The sequence below is a fragment of the Tauraco erythrolophus genome, chromosome 14 (assembly GCF_009769465.1).
Source record: "Tauraco erythrolophus isolate bTauEry1 chromosome 14, bTauEry1.pri, whole genome shotgun sequence".
NCBI lineage: Eukaryota > Metazoa > Chordata > Aves > Musophagiformes > Musophagidae > Tauraco > Tauraco erythrolophus.
This window is the reverse complement of record NC_141478.1, coordinates 9506522-9525632: the sequence shown is the minus strand read 5'-3', so window position 1 is coordinate 9525632 and position 19111 is coordinate 9506522. Positions and strand designations below refer to the sequence as shown.

At 40.2% G+C, this 19111-nt stretch overlaps 1 protein-coding gene across 4 annotated transcripts in view; it reads right to left on the bottom strand.

Annotated features, from left to right (window-relative positions):
• Positions 1-3139: 3139 nt before the first annotated feature.
• ZFAND6 (zinc finger AN1-type containing 6) overlaps positions 3140-19111 on the bottom strand; it is a 38019-nt gene continuing 22047 nt past the window's right edge. For all 4 annotated transcript variants that reach the window (XM_086620640.1, XM_086620639.1, XM_009978634.2 and 1 more), the window contains 5 exons: positions 15503-15672; positions 14179-14290; positions 11940-12040; positions 4691-4804; positions 3140-4090 (listed from right to left, as the gene is read on the bottom strand). In XM_086620640.1, the coding sequence (XP_086476766.1) occupies positions 3942-4090; positions 4691-4804; positions 11940-12040; positions 14179-14290; positions 15503-15653 (627 nt within the window). In that variant the 5' untranslated portion in view covers positions 15654-15672 and the 3' untranslated portion in view covers positions 3140-3941. The remainder of the gene's footprint in view (positions 4091-4690; positions 4805-11939; positions 12041-14178; positions 14291-15502; positions 15673-19111) is intronic.

Sequence of the window (19111 nt, the reverse complement as noted above, 5' to 3'; positions counted from 1 at the left end):
TCGTAACCCAGCACACAGGAGCACGAAATCCCACCCTCCGTCCCAAACCAATGGCAGATCTGCCTCCATCCCACTCCCCACCCCCCCAACCCAGCAGCCAGGAACAGGTGCCAGAGGTCGGCCTGAGTCAGCAGCTGGTCGCTGTTCCCGCCGAGGTGAGGCACAGACTCCTCCGCTCCGCACACTGGGATTTAATGGGTACATCGCGGGGCAGGGGCCCCAACCAGACACCTCTGACACCAGACCGCTCCGAGACCAGTGGTACCCCCGCTCAGCTACTTTCTGAGGCATCACTGATGTGCCAGAGGGATGGTGGAATGATTATGCCACCTACCCCAACCCCAGTGGTTCTTCCAGCAGCTCAGCATCCCCTGTGGAATTGCTCAACTCTCACCTGAAACCACATTTTGTGAGCTTTTCAGTTTCGGGTAATGCCACACGCGAGTCCTTCCTTTTTCTCCAAGTAGCTCCAGCAGCTTACAACCAGAGTATGTCTGCAACCAGGCATGGAGAGGTGGGAGGGGAGGCTGGTCCTTCTGCTTCCCTCCACCTGCAGGAGAAGATTCACCCGTATGCAAGAAAAAGCAGAAACCAATGAGGGAATATCTATGAAATTAGAACTGAATAGCAACAACCGCTCCTTTTCAATAAAAATGGTTAGTTGCTTGTGACTGCCAAGCCAAAGAACTGATTTCTTACTCAAATTTTTTTCTTTGGCAGAGAAGACTCATTAGAAGAAACGCAGCAAGCTGTAGAGCCAGATATTGGGTGTAAGATGACACAATGCTATTGACAACAGCCCATCTGTGACAGCTCTGCACTCCTGAGGACACAAGCTCACACGGTGCTTTTTGAAAGGAAGGGTCTATATTTAAATAATACAGCCCTGAGCATGGACTCCTGTAAAATCTCCTCTAATTCCTGTACTTAAGGTACCACTCCATTCCACCGATCGTTGGAAGTGTTTTTAATTCATTTTTAATTATTTTTTTTAAAAGAGGTTTCATGCCAAGGTTGTAGGACTCCAGTGCATAACCTGCTTATTCCAAAAATGAAATAAACATCTTGAAAGCACGTTTCAAATACACACTGTGCATCTTGAGAAGACAGATTTACTCAAGTGTTGTGCAGTGCTGTGAATGTGCTGGTATTAATTAAAATGTTCATCTGCTAACCTCAAGCTGATGACACAAAATATAGAGCTTCACTAGTTACCCAGATTGAGAAGATCAACCACCGTAACAACACAGAGCCAATGCCAAAGCAAACAAAGATGACAACACAATTCTCAAGTGCCAGGGAAAGGTGGGTTTCTAAACACAAGCTCACAATCAGGACCATACACTCTTTCAATATTCTTAACTCAAAAATACACACGAGCCAGGCCAAAGGAGGTTTATTAGGCTGCTCTGAGTAACACGCGTGGAAGCAGAATTGCCGGATGCCGATCCGCGTCACTGTCGGTGCTGCCACGGCGTAGCGCGGCGAGTCTCCTCTTGGCACAGTCACGTTTCCTACCGTACCACCGAGGGCCAGAAGTACGTGAATTCCAAAGGCGGCTGCTTTTCTTGTCCCTTTTCTTCTTTCAGTGTCAGACACCAGAAAACACCAGCATGACTTGTTTCCCCCCTCGCTGTGAAATGCAGCGTCTCCTCCCGCTTGGCGCAGCAGTGACAGGCAGACTGGAGGGGAGGGCACGCAAGGGAGAGAAAAAGGACACCTTCAGGAAAAGGAAGAGAAAGACCAGAAATCGGGAAGAGGGAGGAGTCAAACTGAGAAGAGAAGGATTCGAGAACAGGGAAGTAGCAGAAAGAGGAAAGCAAACTGAGAAACCCCCATAAAAGAGAAGGTGCCGCTGCCCTTCCCTGCTCTGTGCTGCGTAAGAGGAAGTTCAGCAAATGCTCTGAGGAAACAGGGATCTTTGACTCATAAAAAGGCCGACCATTACCAAAACTTGCCAGTTACTTATTCCCACCTTTACTATAAAACCCATGCGCTTCATAGATTGTGGTTAAGCCATTTTTGCAAGCACAAGATACTTCATTTATTACTGGGTCTTGCAGATTACTTTCCACAGCTACCAGAGAAAAAGCTCCTTCTGCTGCACAGTGTTTATATGCTAAATGCAGTGCTTTATCTACTAATTGCCAGCCATAGCTTTTAAAGAGCATTCAGAATTTTAAAGCATGTAGCCAGCTTTGATTAAAAATTTAACATTTTAAATAAAGCCATGCAATCTCATTTATTTCACAAACGCTTGAAAGCAGCAGCAAGTCACCAAGTGAAATTTCAACTGCAGATCAGCACCATCTGGAGAAGAATTAGTTCTCCTTTAATGTACCGTTAAGTTTGGTGATAAGCAGCACTGGCTAAAGTTACCATGGTAGTACATAAACCACTCAACATTTAAGTTATATGGATGATCAGGGTGGTTGGCTGGTTGAGGCACAAGCTCTGCTCCAACAAGACAGGCAGTCTTAATTAAAAGAAAGTTCCTGAGCACCCTCACAGGACAATAAAAGAATAAATCCTCCTACCCTCAAACGGGGATCACTTACAAGCCTGCAGATCTGTGAAGGAGCAGGCAGTTGTGGCAGTGTCCAATGCTGAAGCCTACGGATTTCAAACCTCAGAAGTACAGACATCTCAGTGGAGAAACTGTCCACTGAGAATTATTCTCTCACTTAACATAACTTCAAGGAAGACGGTGCAGTGCTCTGTCGGATACTGGATCACACACCTCACAGCTGTATTTCCTAGAACCAGAATCACACGCGTGGATCCACAGCCTAGTCACTGGCCACATGGGTTTTACCTGTAGGTCTGCCCTCAACTTAAGTACATTGTCATGAATGACCCCCAACTCCTGCACGAGTGGCATGCTGCACACGAAGCACGGAGAACCTCCTGGGCAGAACGCATCAACACACAAGGTAGAATGTTTCTGGAAGCGGTAGTCTCTCTGATAGTTACAGGTGAAAAGGTAAAAAAAATAAAAATCAGAAGTTAGCTGGCATTGGGATATACACAGTGTCTGTGAATAAATACACTGTAAGTAAAGGAACCACCAATGGAAGGTCCCCATGAAAATAAAGCAAGAGAAATACAAATTACAGATGCCAGTGACAGCCACAGGGGCTTCGATTTTTTTAAATTTTATTTAATCAAAGTTAAGACGTGGATAAACATAAATACAGCACAGGTACTTCAGATCATTCTTCATATTTGTGTACAGACAGACTGATGGATGTAATCCCAATAAAACCTGCAGTCAATGAAGTGCATACAGCCTTCCCCCCACACATACAAAAACAAAAACCAATTTAAAAAAAAAAAACAACCAAAAACAACCACGCAGACAATCTCAGCACACACTCTCATTACAAATGATTCATACATAAATAGGTAGAGGGTGCAAACAAGCTAATATGCAACATGTATAACCTCTCGTTAATGGGAAAAAAAACAGAAGCAGCCATAATGATTAAAATACATTCAGTTACTGATAACTAGTTGTGCCATACAAGGCATTATCAAAAAAAGGAAATTGTGCTGCAGAGAAAAGCTATATACAACAAGAAAATAAACTGCAAAGTTAACGCATGCATGTTTTATCCTGGAAAAGCACAGCCCTCCAATATTTTCTCCATGTTTGTTATAAAAGCCCTCTGCACTCAACTAAAATTAAAATGATCTTAAAGGATAATACTTGTAAAGTTTACTTAAGTCTTCAGCCACAGAAAACTGCAATGAAAATAAATGTTCAGTCATTTTCAAAACAAAAAAACAAAAACAAAAAATCTATTCATCTGATGACATGCATGATTAAAAGGTCTAGGCAAGATACACTGCTCTACATTCCTGATGACTAAGGAAAAAAGCTCAAGTCAATTTAATCTGCAGATGGTCAGAGGATTTTGTATTCCAGCAGAAGCAGCAGTTCAGATCTTCTGGATCTTTTCCCCAACAACTACAGGATTCTCTTTTCTGATTTTCTCAGCAGCATCAGCTTTGTAATTGTAAGAGCAACTGTGTACATCTGAATAACGGTGCATACCACAGTAAACGTTTCCACACCGACACTCAAACCCTGCGGACAGAAATATTAACTTAGACATTTCAACATTCTTCATTATACTGGTTTGTTTTAAATCCTGAATGGGTTCACTCACTAGCAATAAATCTCAGTCACCAGTGTCAATCAGCCACAGTCTGTGCTGCAGAAAGCATAAGAATCACAAACAACACATTTTTAAGCAATTACAGTAAGATTTGACTTGACCATTCCTTCCTACCACACAACACACTAGCACGAGACACACTCCTAGAGACCCCCTGCTCTTTATGAATCTTCACCCCATAGAACTGAAGTTTTCCTAGGCCCTTGCACTGAACCACTGCAAAGTTGGTTAGTGAACAGCAGCAAACTACCATCCAACTCCTCAGCTAAGCAGACTTCCGAAGGCAAGTATTTGGAATTATGAATTTCACTTAAAGACGGGAAGCTGAAAAACAAAATAATGTATGAATGACTAAATCTAGTAAGAGCCAAGCTGAAAGCACCTTTGGCCAAGTTTTCAAATCAACAACATCAACATGACCATGCCCTGTTTTCCCCTTTAAAGGAACCTTTCAACGGTTCAAAGCATAAACACGTCTCTCCAAGAAAAGTGAAATGAGAATTTCTTACCAGTAAGTCCAACCTTCTTCCTGCACATGAAACAACGATTCTTTTTCTGTTTTGGTTTGTCAAGTGACTTGTCTTGTTCTTCAGGTGTAGGCTCTGCGTTCTCTGACACTGAAGCTAACACCAAAAAAGTTAGTAAGAACAATGGAAAAAACCCATTTGTGTCTCTCCCCTTTCTCTGCTTGAGTCATATGATAATCTGAAGCCCATGTTGTAAGTTTAGGTTCCAGGGTTAACCATTTTGCTGCAGCTTCCATGTTTGAACTGCAAGAGACTCTCAGTAGCAGTACTAGAACTCCTTCCTTCTAGACCTTCAATCTAATTTCATTAGAGAATTCACTGAAGGCTCAAAGTTCATAGCACAAAATCCCCATAAAGAAGCAGAATAATTAAAAATTAGGTTTAAGAGTAAGATTCAGTGCTGTCAGACTGGGAAGAGAAGCCAATACCAAGTGTTTCCCCATCAGTGTTATTAGTCCAGTTCCTAAAATCTACTTGTAAGAAGCACTTTATTTATCAGAATCAGTTGAGTAAAACACTCTTTCAAATACTGAATCAGTATTATTTTTGCTGAAGGCTGCAATACTGAGGCCACCCAAAATGCAGTATTTCAGAACAATCTCTACCACTGTTGACAGTAGCTGCTCTTGCACACCTGGAAAAAGCCTACACAGGGCTAGTCACTCCCTGGAGTGAGACACCATAAGCTCAAGATACAGACTTACAGGGAGGAAGCACACTATCCTGAAACCCGGAAGGAAGCAGGTAAACATCTCATTTTAGAAGACACTTTTGCTAAGACAGCTTTCAACCTACTTTAGTATTCTCTCACATCTGAAAGACACAGGTTACAGGTTGTATGGGAGAATATAAACACGTAATGGTAGTATTTGCCTGACCCAGGCAAAAATAGAAATTGGCTGGTTTTCCTCAAGTATTTGCACATTCCTTACATTACAAAACAGAAATAGAAACCAAAAAACCCAACTTCATTTCAAGAAGGGCTAAAAGCCAGCCTCTGCCTACCAGCCATTGCTAGATCACAGCAGGACAAGTCTCCAGTGAGTAAGGAGAGTATACAGAAGCTAGGAGTATTTGCAGCAAAGAGGCAAAGAACGAAAGCAAGCTCCAGCTGGGAGGAGTGTCAATGGAAGCAGAGCTAGAACCAGTGCTGTAAAGAACAGAATACAACAGCAAGCCCAGACATTTGTCAGGGAAAAAGCTGCAGGCATCTCTGTGCAGCTGGATTTTTGTCAGGCAGAGACTGTCAGATGCAGTTCTGTGCTAGTTCTATGCCAGCTGACTGATATTCTGCATGACAATTCTGGTGGTTTTTTTCCCTGTGCTTCTGTTCTGATGTTTTGGGTTTGTTTGGTTATCGGTGGGTTGTGGTTTTTTTTGGTTGTTGTTGTGTTTGGTTTGTTTGTTTTTTTAAAAGGTACTTTCCACTTCTGTAGTGTATCAAAACATTGCAGCCTCTACCAAGCAACATTAATGGGTAGCAAAATACCCGACCACCAGCAAAGACTGCCTGCGTGGACAGTGTATTCCAAAGGTTAATCTAGCAAAGATAGATTTACACATGGTTTATTGAATCCTTAAAAAAAAAAAAATCATTGCCTATGTTGCAAGCAGAGCTTTTCTTTGTCCTGAAATTCATAAGAATTGATAGTTTGCAAAAAAAGGTTCGAGGGCTTTAAATGGCTGTTAAAAGGCAAATTTCTGAGTGCACAGGTAATATCCAAAGGTTTGCAAGATAAGAATCAAAAGCAGTAAGGATTAAAAGATGCGAGATAAGTATCAGAAGTGGTAACAGTTACTCAAATGAACTCTTGTAGTGTTACACAGAACAGACATCGCAGTGTTTATTAATTCATTAAGAAAGCTTCATGCCATGAATTAGCCTTTAGCAGCGAACATTCTCAAGTTTGCATTTCCTGTTGTAGCAAAACCCAGTTACTTCAATGTAAGTTTTACTAAAAGGCTCTGTAACTATTAGCCAAATTTAGGAAAAACTGGCACTGTCTCCTGCATAACGAGGCTCTCTAATACATACATACTTAAATTTCCTTTGTGTGTATGGCACTCACATTAAAAAGGTTTAAAAATATTTAAGGGCTGCTGCTCGCTATAGAACTGAGTGAGAAGATTCTACTAAGCATGCTGCCACAAGTCACTTTGTCTACTGTAATAACCATAAATTTTAGATCTGTCTGCTTTTGCATAGAAGCCAGAGATTTGACTCAAGATCCCCTATGATAATCATGAATAGCCCAACCACTAAGCCACCTTTAGATGACAAAGTACCAATGTTTAGCGCTCCATCTGTAAGCTAGCTGTGATGAAAGCAATAGAAAAAAGCCAGGTAAAATGCAATACCACCCAGCTTGGAGCTCACGGGAAACATGTTGTCGCCACTCCCAGCTGCTGTACTTAGTCTGGATTCCAGGATCCTGCTGCCTGCTTTGCCTGAACCGATTTCCTCCCTTCCTCCAGCCCCAGCTCAGATTTTAGCCGGAGAACAGAAGCACTGGCAACACCCGTACAAGCTGCCAAGTAACCAAAAAGGAATAAAGCATGAACAGACACTCAGTTTTCTGGAGCTGACAGGTTGGGCTGGCCAACAGAAGTTCCCTGTTTTACAAAGCATGTGCTTAGCTGATCAAAACAAGCAGAGTCTGGATCTCCTCCTAAAAGCAGGAGCTTTTGCTACTGCTTTGCTTGCACCAACCCTGCCTGAACTTCAGCGTACTCCGACCACGATGAAAACAGCACCTGTGAGGCAAAGCAGACTCCAGTCCTTGCATCCCTGCAGGCACAACACGGAATTCCGCACTTGCTGCAAGACTTCTGACACGTCATCTGTTCTCTCCTCTCTCCCTACGCTGGATGTTTTGAATTTACTGCCCCTGTATTACCAGGCAGAGCTTCTCAAATGAAAAAGGGTTCCTCATTCCTGCAGGAAGAGTATTAACAGCTACTTTTACCTCTTCAGTGCATTTGACCAGACCTAGGAAGAAGACTACTCACTGCTCCATAGGAATGAAATGTGAAGTTAATCCTAAGCAGAAGATCCCCACTTCCTAACATATTGACACTAAGCTGAAGTAATCAGCCTAAAGTACACTGTTTCAGTGTTAGGAAGAGGCAAATTAAAGAAATTAAGTAAAAGCACACTTAACCTACAAAACTTATTCACAAGAAAGATGTAGAACTGTTTCCTCTCTCTCCTGGGAGCATTCATCCAGTAAACCCCACATTATTTTCTACATTTGTATCATACTCATACTCTAACTCTGAGCCCCTGGTACTGTCACGAAAATCTAAGTATTCATGAATTCCTTTCCAGTTCTGTGTACTAAGCTAGCCCTGATAAGGTCCACTGAAGTCGATGCCATTAGTTCAAGAGCATTCACTTTAGGTCCTGGTTATTTCCATGTAAAATTCTGTAGCAACTTCATTTTTTTTTTTTAAGTATATTAAAACAAAAATTAGTCTGCAATTACTGACTTTTTGAACTGGTTTACCTCACAAAAACCCTAGATGAGCGCAAAGCCAGGTGACTTCATTGAAAAGAACAGCCATGCACCTTTTAGCCAGTTAGTTAAATCTTAGCTAGTACTTTCATTTTGCAAAATACTAACCACGCCATATTAAACAACCGATTGCATTTCGCAATGCTAATATATGGACCTTTCCAATTCAGCAACAAGTTTGAAAAATCAGAGAGGCTCTTCTGGTTCTCCGAAGTTTTCAGCCTCAAAGAGGCTAAAAGCTCACCTGTTAATGCAATTTATACTTTTAGCCCTATGTTTTTGAGTTGTAAGAGGCCATACTGTAACAGGGGGGAGGGCTCTTGCCTTCCCTGACAAGATTCATTTACCTTAAAAAAACTTCCCTGAAATATAAAGCATGAATTGTAACCTGGATGGTTTTAAACTCATTAATCTAGAGAAGTGAAGTGCTGCTTTACCTGCTCGCAGGCTTGCCAGGAGGCAGCCCTGTTGATCCCCTGGCTAAGAAATAAGGAATCCTGACTGGCTAATCCTAACAGGGCTATAATGTTGACCAAGAGGTACAACAGTTCATGAGGCAACCTCAACTGGGTTGGAGAGATGCTCCAAATTGTATTGTATCTTAATGTGTTTCATTTTACGTCATTGTTAGTGATAAGTTCATTATATTTCAGAACATTAAACTTTAAAAAAATAATATCTATTAGCCACTATCTGTCTGTGCTTTTTGCAGTTTAGTACCTGCAAGCATCATGACACAGTCACTAAATGTAAAATCTAGATTTAACATATTCTATAGTTTTCTTCTATTTCTTTTGCAATGCATAAATTCAATGAAGACAAACAAATGCGAACTGCTCTTTGGGATTTTTATCCCTTTGTAGTTTTAGCTTGTCTGCAAATAGCAAGGACTGTGAGCACACAGCTCAAGTCCCATTTATCTGTCTGGTTTTAAAAATAATAATAGTAATGTAAGAAAGCCTAACTATTCACCCAATCTTTCATTCATTGTTACTGTAGCCCAGTAAATTTTGTAACACAGCAAGTTAAGGAGATCTCAACTATGTACAACTACATTAGACATACAAGTAGCATAAAAGAATTTGCTCCAGAACAGACATTCCAACAAAGCAACATTTTTATCACAATAAATACTGAACAAATGATCAAAGCAGACAATTTCTTTTTTTCTTCCCCTACATCAACAGAAGTAGCACTATAAGCTCTTCAGTCTGGGCCCAATTCCCACAGTTCTATGACTTTTTTCTTTTTTAAATGCTACAAAGCCAGACAATACTAAATAACTTCAACTCACACGTTTCTATTACATTCTTGTCAGCAGCCTAAAATTCAAGTTCTGAATGACTGGGGAGGAAGGGGATGTGAAAGGACAAATCAAAAAACTTTAGGATGCACAGTTGTGACAATTCAATGAAATGCCCTTAGTATCCATTATAAGCTGCTTGCTTTACAAACTTACACTTTCAAAGCAAAATACATTTAAACTAGAAACACTGTATTTCCTATAATTTTCAGTTAAGGTATAGAACAGAAGCAATTCTTCAGAAAATGAGGCTGACCCTGCCACAGTAAGTTATAAATAGGGATTGTAATTTAGAACTGCAATTACATGGTGGTGTTCTTAGTTTAGAAATCACTACGGTACAAAAAAAATACACAGAGAAATACTCTAAACATCTGATATCGGCTGATCCTTGAAATATACACGGTAAAATGTGAATATGTCCCTGAAATCAAAGCTTCCAGTTGAGAAACCTGTATTTTCATAGGGAGAATTATCTTTGGAGGTGGAGAATTAAAAGGAGCATAAATTTATCTAAATGGGTAAGAGCAGCGACATTCCTCTGAAAACTTGCTGGAAAAAGTCTTTCCACAGACCCAAGTCACCTCACAGTACAAGCATCAAAGATTATTTTAAAATAAAGCACTCCCCCTACCTCCTGGTGAAACAACAATAGCTGCTGCAAACCTAGAGTTTCAACTCACAGCTAAGCCAAGCAAGTAAGATAAGTCTCTGTCAACAGAGAGACTAATTCAGGCACTGGATAGAAGACCAAGAATCATGAGACTAACACAAAGAAGAAAAAAAAAAAAGACAGGGTATTAGGAAGATCAGCTTACAGAAGTTGCCTTTATATTCTCCAATACATGTCACACCTGTATCAGAGTAAGCGTGCAGTGCAATGTTGATGTGCCTGACTGAGGTGTTTTACTTCTGAGGTTCCCAGAAAGGGATGTACCTGCATGGGAGCGGGGTTACAGCTGGCATGGAGCACATCCCGGTTCCCCATACTGCAGAACAGGGATGAAAGTAGAGCCTTATCTGTATTACTCAAAGGTGTATCAACTAAAAGTCTAACTTGCAAACCTACCTCTGCTGTCCCAATATACGGAACTTAAGTATGAGCCTTTTCAGGATTTGCTCTTCTCTCAAGCTGGCTAAGGCCAGACATCGTTGACTGGTATTAAGAGCATAGCTTATGTGCGTTGTCAAACCTGAAGCAACAAAGAGTTCTTGGCTCCAGAAAGCAAACTGAATAACAGGTATCGGAACACGTCTGGAATATATCTTTTTAAGAGTAAACATGTTTCTAATAACTGACATCTCAAAGGCTAGTACAAAACGGCATTAGCATTGAAACCTCCCCTCTCGAGTTTTCCAGCTACTGTGTGACCAAGGATGTGGCCTTACTCAGCACAGCAGCTGAATGACAACTCTTGTATTCCACTCAAAAAAATGCGAGCTCAGGTTTGGAAAAGTATCTGAAAAGCAGAACTTTGACATCTGAGGTACAATGAAAAAAATTATATTTAGCTTAAGCGGAATTACACATTGCATCTGTGGAAAACCAAGACTCCTATGTTTAGACTAGTCTACAGAAACATAACTCTACCCACTAAAACCTTAGCTGTGTCAGCAGAAGGCAGAATACTTACTGACTTACCTTTAAATACATTTTATAATGTCTATGGATTACAAGTCTAAGCAAATTTTGTATACTATCTGGCATTTTTGCATTTTCCTAAGAAACACTACTAAAAACTCTTTAGTTTTAAGCTCTCTGCAAGCCTGCACATAAAAAGAAAAAAAAAATCAAAGAAAAAACCTTTACATTGTACCAGCAATAAGGATTTTAGGCCAATATTGTTAAAAGTCACCCACCCAGCCGTTTTCCTTCAAGCAACCAGAGTCTGTGGTTTGGTAACTTTATACTTGATAAAGTGAGTTTCTGTGCGTCAAAACATTACACCATTCCAGTTCATAGGTGGAAGGTTCTTTTACAGGTTTCATGTTTATACAAGACACTAACACTGTTCTTGTAACAGCTATGTCGTAACACCCTCTATCACAAACATGCTCTTAAACTTCTGTGCTATCTGCTGCAAATGACTACTCTGAGAAGTAACAGATACTCCAAACTCTACTTACATGTAATAACTGTGGCATAAAGACAGAACAGTAGACTGATTTATGATGTGCATTTCCAACCCCAATTAACACACTTGTTATGGCAGACTCCAAAATCTCCAGTTAAACATGAATGTTTTCAGTTTAAGACTTGCCTTTTAAGAAAGTTTATCCTTATTTTGCCTTCTCATTTCACAGAATATTTGGGTTTGAGAATAAGCCATCTCTTCAACAGGAGTATATTAAGAGCAGTGAAAATTTTAAAAACATTATTTCTAAGTTCTGTCTCTGAAAACTAGGCACCAACCTTGCAAATCTTCTGTCTCAGGTACTGTTTTGTCCACAGCCGTACTATCCGGTTGGGATGATGCTACAGATTCTGTTAAAAGTGACTGACTTGACACAGGGCTGGGGGGCAAAAAAAAAAGTTATGATTTTTATGTCCATGTTCTATAGAACATTCCTGAAAAATACATTAGAGTCCATCTTGCTGAAAGAGCATGCCAAAGCTTTTCACTTTGAGTTGTTTCTGTAACCATTTAAAAACATCAGTGTCTAACAATACTGGACAATCTGAAATGATGAAAAAGTTAAAACATTTTTGCATTCATATTGAATGCAATAAACCAGTTCAATTATAAAAAGGGAAAAAAACATTTTGGGGTAGTTTGGCATACCATCCTTGCACACAGAAGCAACATTCAATATGCAAGGATTTTTGTAACATAAGTCAGTGAGATAATTGTAGAGGAGCTACTTTTGGTGTTCTAGTGATACGAACAAGAAAATTGCAGCATGTCAAGGTTTCCAGTAATACAGCATCTGCAGCTGTACACAGAACCCATTAGATTTTCGCAGTGCAAAGTGGTGCTGGAAAAACTTCCCGACTGTCAGCCATACTGCTAAAATCACAGCATGGCTGGAAACTCACAGATGAACACCCTGGACAGTTATGGGAGTCAGATTCAGTACTGGCAGCCACTCACAGCCAAACTGCTCATCCAGCAGCTCCACTATGGAACAAGACAGAGCTGAAGTCCCAAGTGAGAGGTAACACTACCCCATTTGCCTAATGTATTTCTCCCTTGCCACTTAAGGATTCACTCTGAATCCAAGGAGTTGGATTATCCAGCAGCCCATGAACCAGCAAAGCCCTTCCAGCAGTCCATGACACAACCAGGGCACTGGAGCCGCAATTTTAATCGCCAAGAACAGCACATAGGACTTGAACTGCAGGTTTGGCCACCTACAAATGGGCATTGTTAATTTACTACACGTTTCCTCAGAGTATCATAACTCAGATATTACCAGTCTGAATCTGAATCCCTGCTTTTATTTTGGAAAAAATAACAAGCAACACCAATTTTTTGAAGTGCAAGTCTAAGAGCAACATCCACTCATTTCTCCTGTAAGCAGTAATCAAGCTGGTGATCAAAGAGACACTTTTTTCTCTTTCATGGTATTGTAAAGGTTGTGTGAGAAAACAACCCAAAGGCACTGTAATTGGTTCACCTCTGTGCATTGACCTGGATGAATTTTTTTGGTTAAAGAAACACATACCAGAAGAGCTGTATCAAAGTAAGATATCTATTTTCTACTCAAATTAGAGATCCCAGAATGGAAAGACCAAATATAGCATCAAGCATGGCACCTAGCCATATGTAGGATCCAAGCCTGAGGTAACACCTCCTATAAAAAGCCAAGGAGCAGAAAACACAGCCTGAACAGAATTAGCCAACAATAAATGACGAAGTCATCCTCGGCCTGTGTTTTACTACATTCTGATTTTTAAAGGAAAGTTGGAAGGAATATTACTGCGAGTTAGCTTCCATAATATAACACACTAACACTTCTCACTCAAAAAATTTCTGAAGCACTTAAGTCACTGTTGGTTGTGTCATTCTAAACCAAAATGCAGTCACTAAACGTAAACAAATATTTAGCTTTTACAAATGGAGAGCACTTAGCGAGTCTGAGTGATTTACAAGAGGACATTATGTCTCCTTGAATAATCCAGTTGGAAATTACTTATTTAATAAGAAGTCAGTTCAGTAGCACAACTTGTTCTAAGATTCAGATCTCTCTCCTCTGTTCCAGTACACTCCACTTTCTGCAAAGCAACTAGTTTGTGAACACATTATCATACATTTATTTATGAGAGCTCTAGTAAACAGCTTTCTGCCATTTTACAAAATCCTCAAATTTCTAAGATGGAAAGAGCTCTCCCCTTTGATAAACGTACAACTAACTGCACGTTGTGGAGTCAGACGACTAGCCAGACAAATCTCTGTAGAATAGCACGAAGCTGGCAATGCTCCTATTTGAGGCTAAATTCTAAAGACGAATTTGCATTTGAATGCAAGATGTAGCTAACAGATCAGCTGCTATTTACTGTTAGATCCCATGCTTTGAAGTTAGCAGTTATCTTACACGTTTTCCTAATCCAGGTCCTATCATTTAATTACACAGTATCAGTATGCTTCATTTAATCATCTTGATACAGATTTTTACATAAAAACACCAAACGACAGACAGAAACAGGTTACCTTGGCTGCATAGATGGAGTCGATGTAGAGTCTAAAGTTGACTGAGTTTCCTGGGCGCTGCCTTCTGTGCACTGAACCGGTAAGGACTCAGTTATACTACTGACAGGAGTTGCTGGAAGGAAGACACTAATGTAAAATGTGTTACACTACTTCCTGGGATTACAAGAGTTATAAAATGCAATTATTCTTCAACCCCATGACACTAGTCAGGAAAGTAATTGAATCTCAACCTATATCGTAATGAAACATAATTTTACAAAAAAGTAATTATGTTTGGCCATATTTTGATCGTTTTCCAGCCCCCCAGAAATTAGAAAATCTTGAAGTTGGGGCTTTAAAATAGTAACTATTTTCTGCTACATCCACAAACAGCTTTCTCAGCATAAACTGCAGTATTCTGACAAAAGCTTGGGTTCTGTTTAAAAAACCAAGATGGGTCTGTGAGAAACAGTAGCGTAGCATCCTAATGCCAACTTAGAATCTGTTTTGAAGTTTAGAACCTAGATCCCCAGATTTCAATGGAAGCTATTGCTCCAATTTTAGAAGTCAAGTTTAATACTAAGTCAAGGAGGGAAGTCTTCAAGAGTGCACCATGAGACTCCCTCCTGTCAGTATCCAGTCAAGCCAGAAGAGACATTTCAGAAGCTCCAGGGAAGTACTCCCTACTCTCCTTCCACCAGCAGAACATGCTGAAGTTGAAGACATCGGTGCGAATAGAGCAGAGAAAGGGTTCCTCTTCCTGAGGGCACTACCATTACTTTAAAGGAGGAAAGCTCTCTACCTTTTTCTATAGAGTGAATGTAGGAAGACAGTAGTTATTTCAATGGGAAATCTGCTTTGTAAGAAAGACAGTAAGTACATGGGGCACTGGACCAAAAAGAACAAAAAGTATCTCTACTGGAAGTTAGAAGAAACTATTCTTAAAAAACGCCTACAGGTTAATCCTTCGGTATCAGGCTGCAGAAATTAAATACCTGTATTTTAAATGCTTTTCACAAACATTGCCCAAGCTGAATGTTATCTCTACTGTCAGTAATTTCAGGAAAAACATGTCGGTATAATATTTTCTGCATTTTTATATCTTTGAATTGGAAGCACTCAGATCAATACAAAAGGTATTAGCAACAGTCTACTTCAGAGCAGATTAATCACAGCACTATTATGAGCATTTCACCCAAGCTCGTTCCATAAGGTAAGACACTTGAATAAAGTGGTTTGCGCTGATACTCCTACACTTGTAGTATTTGTACATGATCGAGACGCAAGTTCCTGTCTCCTGTGTCACTCTCAGTTGTTCACACAAACATATGTTAGCCTTACTTACCAGGAGGGCTAATTCTACCATTACTGTTCTGCCTTTGAAGATGTTCTTTGTAGCACACTGAACACATGCCATTTGTACGAGGATTCCCATAAAATCCGCAACCAGTGGAACAAAGCATAGGCACTTGGCTACGGTTAGTTTCTTGAGCCATTTTCCCTTCTTCTATAAACCTGAAATTGATACATACAAGTCACTATTTTAGTAGCCTGAGAAAACTCTTCTTTTACAGCTAACATTTGAAAATCTGGGGTTTCCTGTAGCTCAAAAAGATCTAGGAAAGACACCCTATGGGTAACTCGATGCCCTTTCCTAAAACATCTGTAAAGTCTGTCAAATAATACAAATACAGTCATGTGCATGCTTCGCATGACCCATACATACAGACCCTTCTGGCCCCACCATTTTAAGGTCAACATATAGTCCACAAATAAAAGTAATTTTAGAAAACATTAGAAGTATTACTGCTTCTAGCAGTAAGTTAAGAGAAGGCAGGGGAGGGGGACACCTATGCCAAACTCTTCTTGAAACTTGAACACCTGACACTGAATGAGAAATATAAAATGAAAGACAAGCATGGTAACACATGCTTATTTACTGCATAATCATTATAATTAACAATAGTCACATGAATTTGCAAGTTAGTGTTTAGTCACCACGTCATTAGTGAACGACAACATAACTACTTACCACAAAACCCGTATTATGATTTTTGACATGCAAAAAGAAAACCACTCTTTCAGTCAAAAATATTAGACTAGGTACACATACTTCCTATATATCAAATTTTGTGTGAAAACATACTAAAAGTGAGAAATAAGAAAAATACCAGGGAAGCACATATAACATCCTTAGATTTAGTTTTCATAAACACTGTACAACTTGCATTTTTTTTGTCCCTGGCTTGCAAAGATCTGTAAACCTTAATACAAGAAATGCACAACAAATGACCATTTTCAACAGTGTTCTGAGCCTCCTAACTATTCTCAAATGGTCTAACTTGTAAATCAGTTATTGACACCTGTCACTCAGTAAGATAAAGTTAATTTTCCATTTTTTGCCACCCCCCCCCCCCCCCATTAATACAGTCTTGCCCTTTTTTGTATCAGTTTTGAAAGGAAAAAAAAAAATCTCTTCTCATTAAGAAATTAAGTATCTCCAGGTACCAATTATTTAATTCAAGATCAACTTAGGTCTACCATTTTATACTTCCTGATTAAAAATTAGGCTGAAGCACGGATAATTTTAATTCTTGCAAGTCAAACCAAAACCAAGCAGTATTACTGAAAAAAAAAAAATATTTCAAGTAACATCAGTATATATTTCAAAAGCAAAGCTTTTGAAAGAAAATCCAGAGGAGAAGAGGTTTCAAGATATTTGAATACTTCACCAATTGTGAAGTCACAAAACTAGATCAAACCACAGCAAGAAGTACACCAGGGTAAAAAGATTTCCTTTTACATAAGATGTATTTTAAGCCAAATGCAAACAAAGTTTCCCATTATTTTGTTTTTAGACAAGTATCTTCATCTCCTCTCACACCCACATTCATTGCATTTTGATTTTATTTCCCCAAAGCATATGAAATTGACACCTCAAAAACAAATCTCTGGGTTGCAAAGCTAACAGCAACACAGGAATGACAGCCATGTCTTCTGTTCACAGCTACAAGGTACTGTACTCTAAGGATGAGAAAGTACTCCAGATATAAGACAAGGAAGATGTACAGGCAGGAAGACAAAAAAAAATCTCTGATAGTATCTTATTCGGCTTCAACCTGCAATTAAGCTTATTTCAGCTGTTTGACTGTGCTCCCCACCCCAATACAGAAGCATTTGCTTTCTACATACAAAGCCCCCATTGACCTCAAACAACAGCTAAATTTGATTTTGCTGAAGTACTGTACTTGTAGCTGAAAGAGCACTTTCATTCCTGCCTTTCTCCAGACAGCCCTTCTGAATGAAACCGCAAGTAGCCATGTGGGAATTCAATCCTTATGTCGGGCCCAACATTCAGCAAAGCCATTTCAGGAGGGTGTAAATGAAGACAAGTTTTCTGTGCTTTGGTAACTCACACCAATTTAAAGATGAAACCTTACACGAGTCACTCATGACACAGAACGTTTAAGATTGAAAGACTAATAAAAAAACACTTTGGACAGAATATTTCAAGGGCTAATAGAGATTCAATGTCACAATACAAGTATTAATCCTTTTAATTTTAGACAACAGCACATCAAAAGAACCCTACCATGCTAACTTTCAAAGTTTACCATGATTGCCTTTCTGTTCAATAGTTAGCTTAAAGCAGCACACAGGAACTCAATAACAGCACCAGTTACTGCTAATTTTCTTATTCCCCAACACAACTGTTGCTGAAGGGATCAGGTGCTAATGCAATCACAGCATAACAAATTGTGAAAGGTGCACAAAGATGCCCAGAAGAAAAACAAGAAAAGCTGGACCGAGTTCCAGCTAAGCCAGTTCCCAAGTTCATTAACCAGTGGATCCTGCCACCAGCCAAAGCACAAGCCACTGGCATGAGGCTCCCGAACACTTAAATCTCCAAGGGGAAGTGCCAGGGATTCTTCTGTAGAGTTTTAATAAAAGCCACAGGAAGCGGAAGATCCTTCATTGCTTGCTAATCTTTAGAGAATAAAATGGAGAAGAGATAGGATCAAACTGATGCAATGTTATGAAGTCAAATGAGAAAGAAGTTGAACCAACACAATAGCTTGTTTTTGCATTCAGAAGGGGCTAATTGCATACAACCCCCCACATCAGCTCCAGTGCTCAACTGGACCCTCACTGACCCAGTTAGTTCCCTGAGCCATCAAAAAAAAAAAAACCACCAGGAAAAAAGGGCCATCACCACCATAGAAAGTTTTCTGACAGTTCAGTGAGCTCAATCACTTCACACACAAAAAAAGAGAAAAGCACAACACATAGGGGAAAAACTCTGGAACTGATGCGATGGATGGCATGTGACCAGGAGGGACACCACACATTTTAGCAGCCTGTAAGCTGCTGAGATGGTTGAACTGATCTATCTGAACACTAAAGCCACAAAACACCAAACCAGTAGAATAAGCTCTTGCTCCCCAGCTCCTCACTCCCTCTCCCCATGCTGTTCCTTCCCTCTCAGCACTCACATGCACTGAAATGAATCAAGGGAGTGATCAAACTTGGAAAACCAACCACTCGATCTTCTGCCAATTAGTTTTAACACAGACTGGTTTCCGAGTCTGTTTGTCACATGTGCTGTTTGGGCACAAGAGAGGGTCTAGCTGAAGACACGTGCTGTTTCAGCAGCAGAGCAGGCTTAAAGCATCAGGAGAACCACTAGTGAAAAACAGGCACTAAAAAAATAAGGGAATAGAGGTCCAAGCGCTGGCAGTTCCTGCCGCTGCACCTCAGACATGTCTCTCCTGTACACATCCACTACTGCACGAAGGCAAGAGCCAAGACGACACAGCACTGTGCCTTAGGAACTTTCCTCACCGTTTGGGCAGGAGTCAAACAGCCACAAGCGGAGCAGTCAGACTCTGTCCCCATCTCAGCAAACATGGACAGCAAGAGATCGCTGAACAGATGTTTTGGAGGGGAGGGAAGA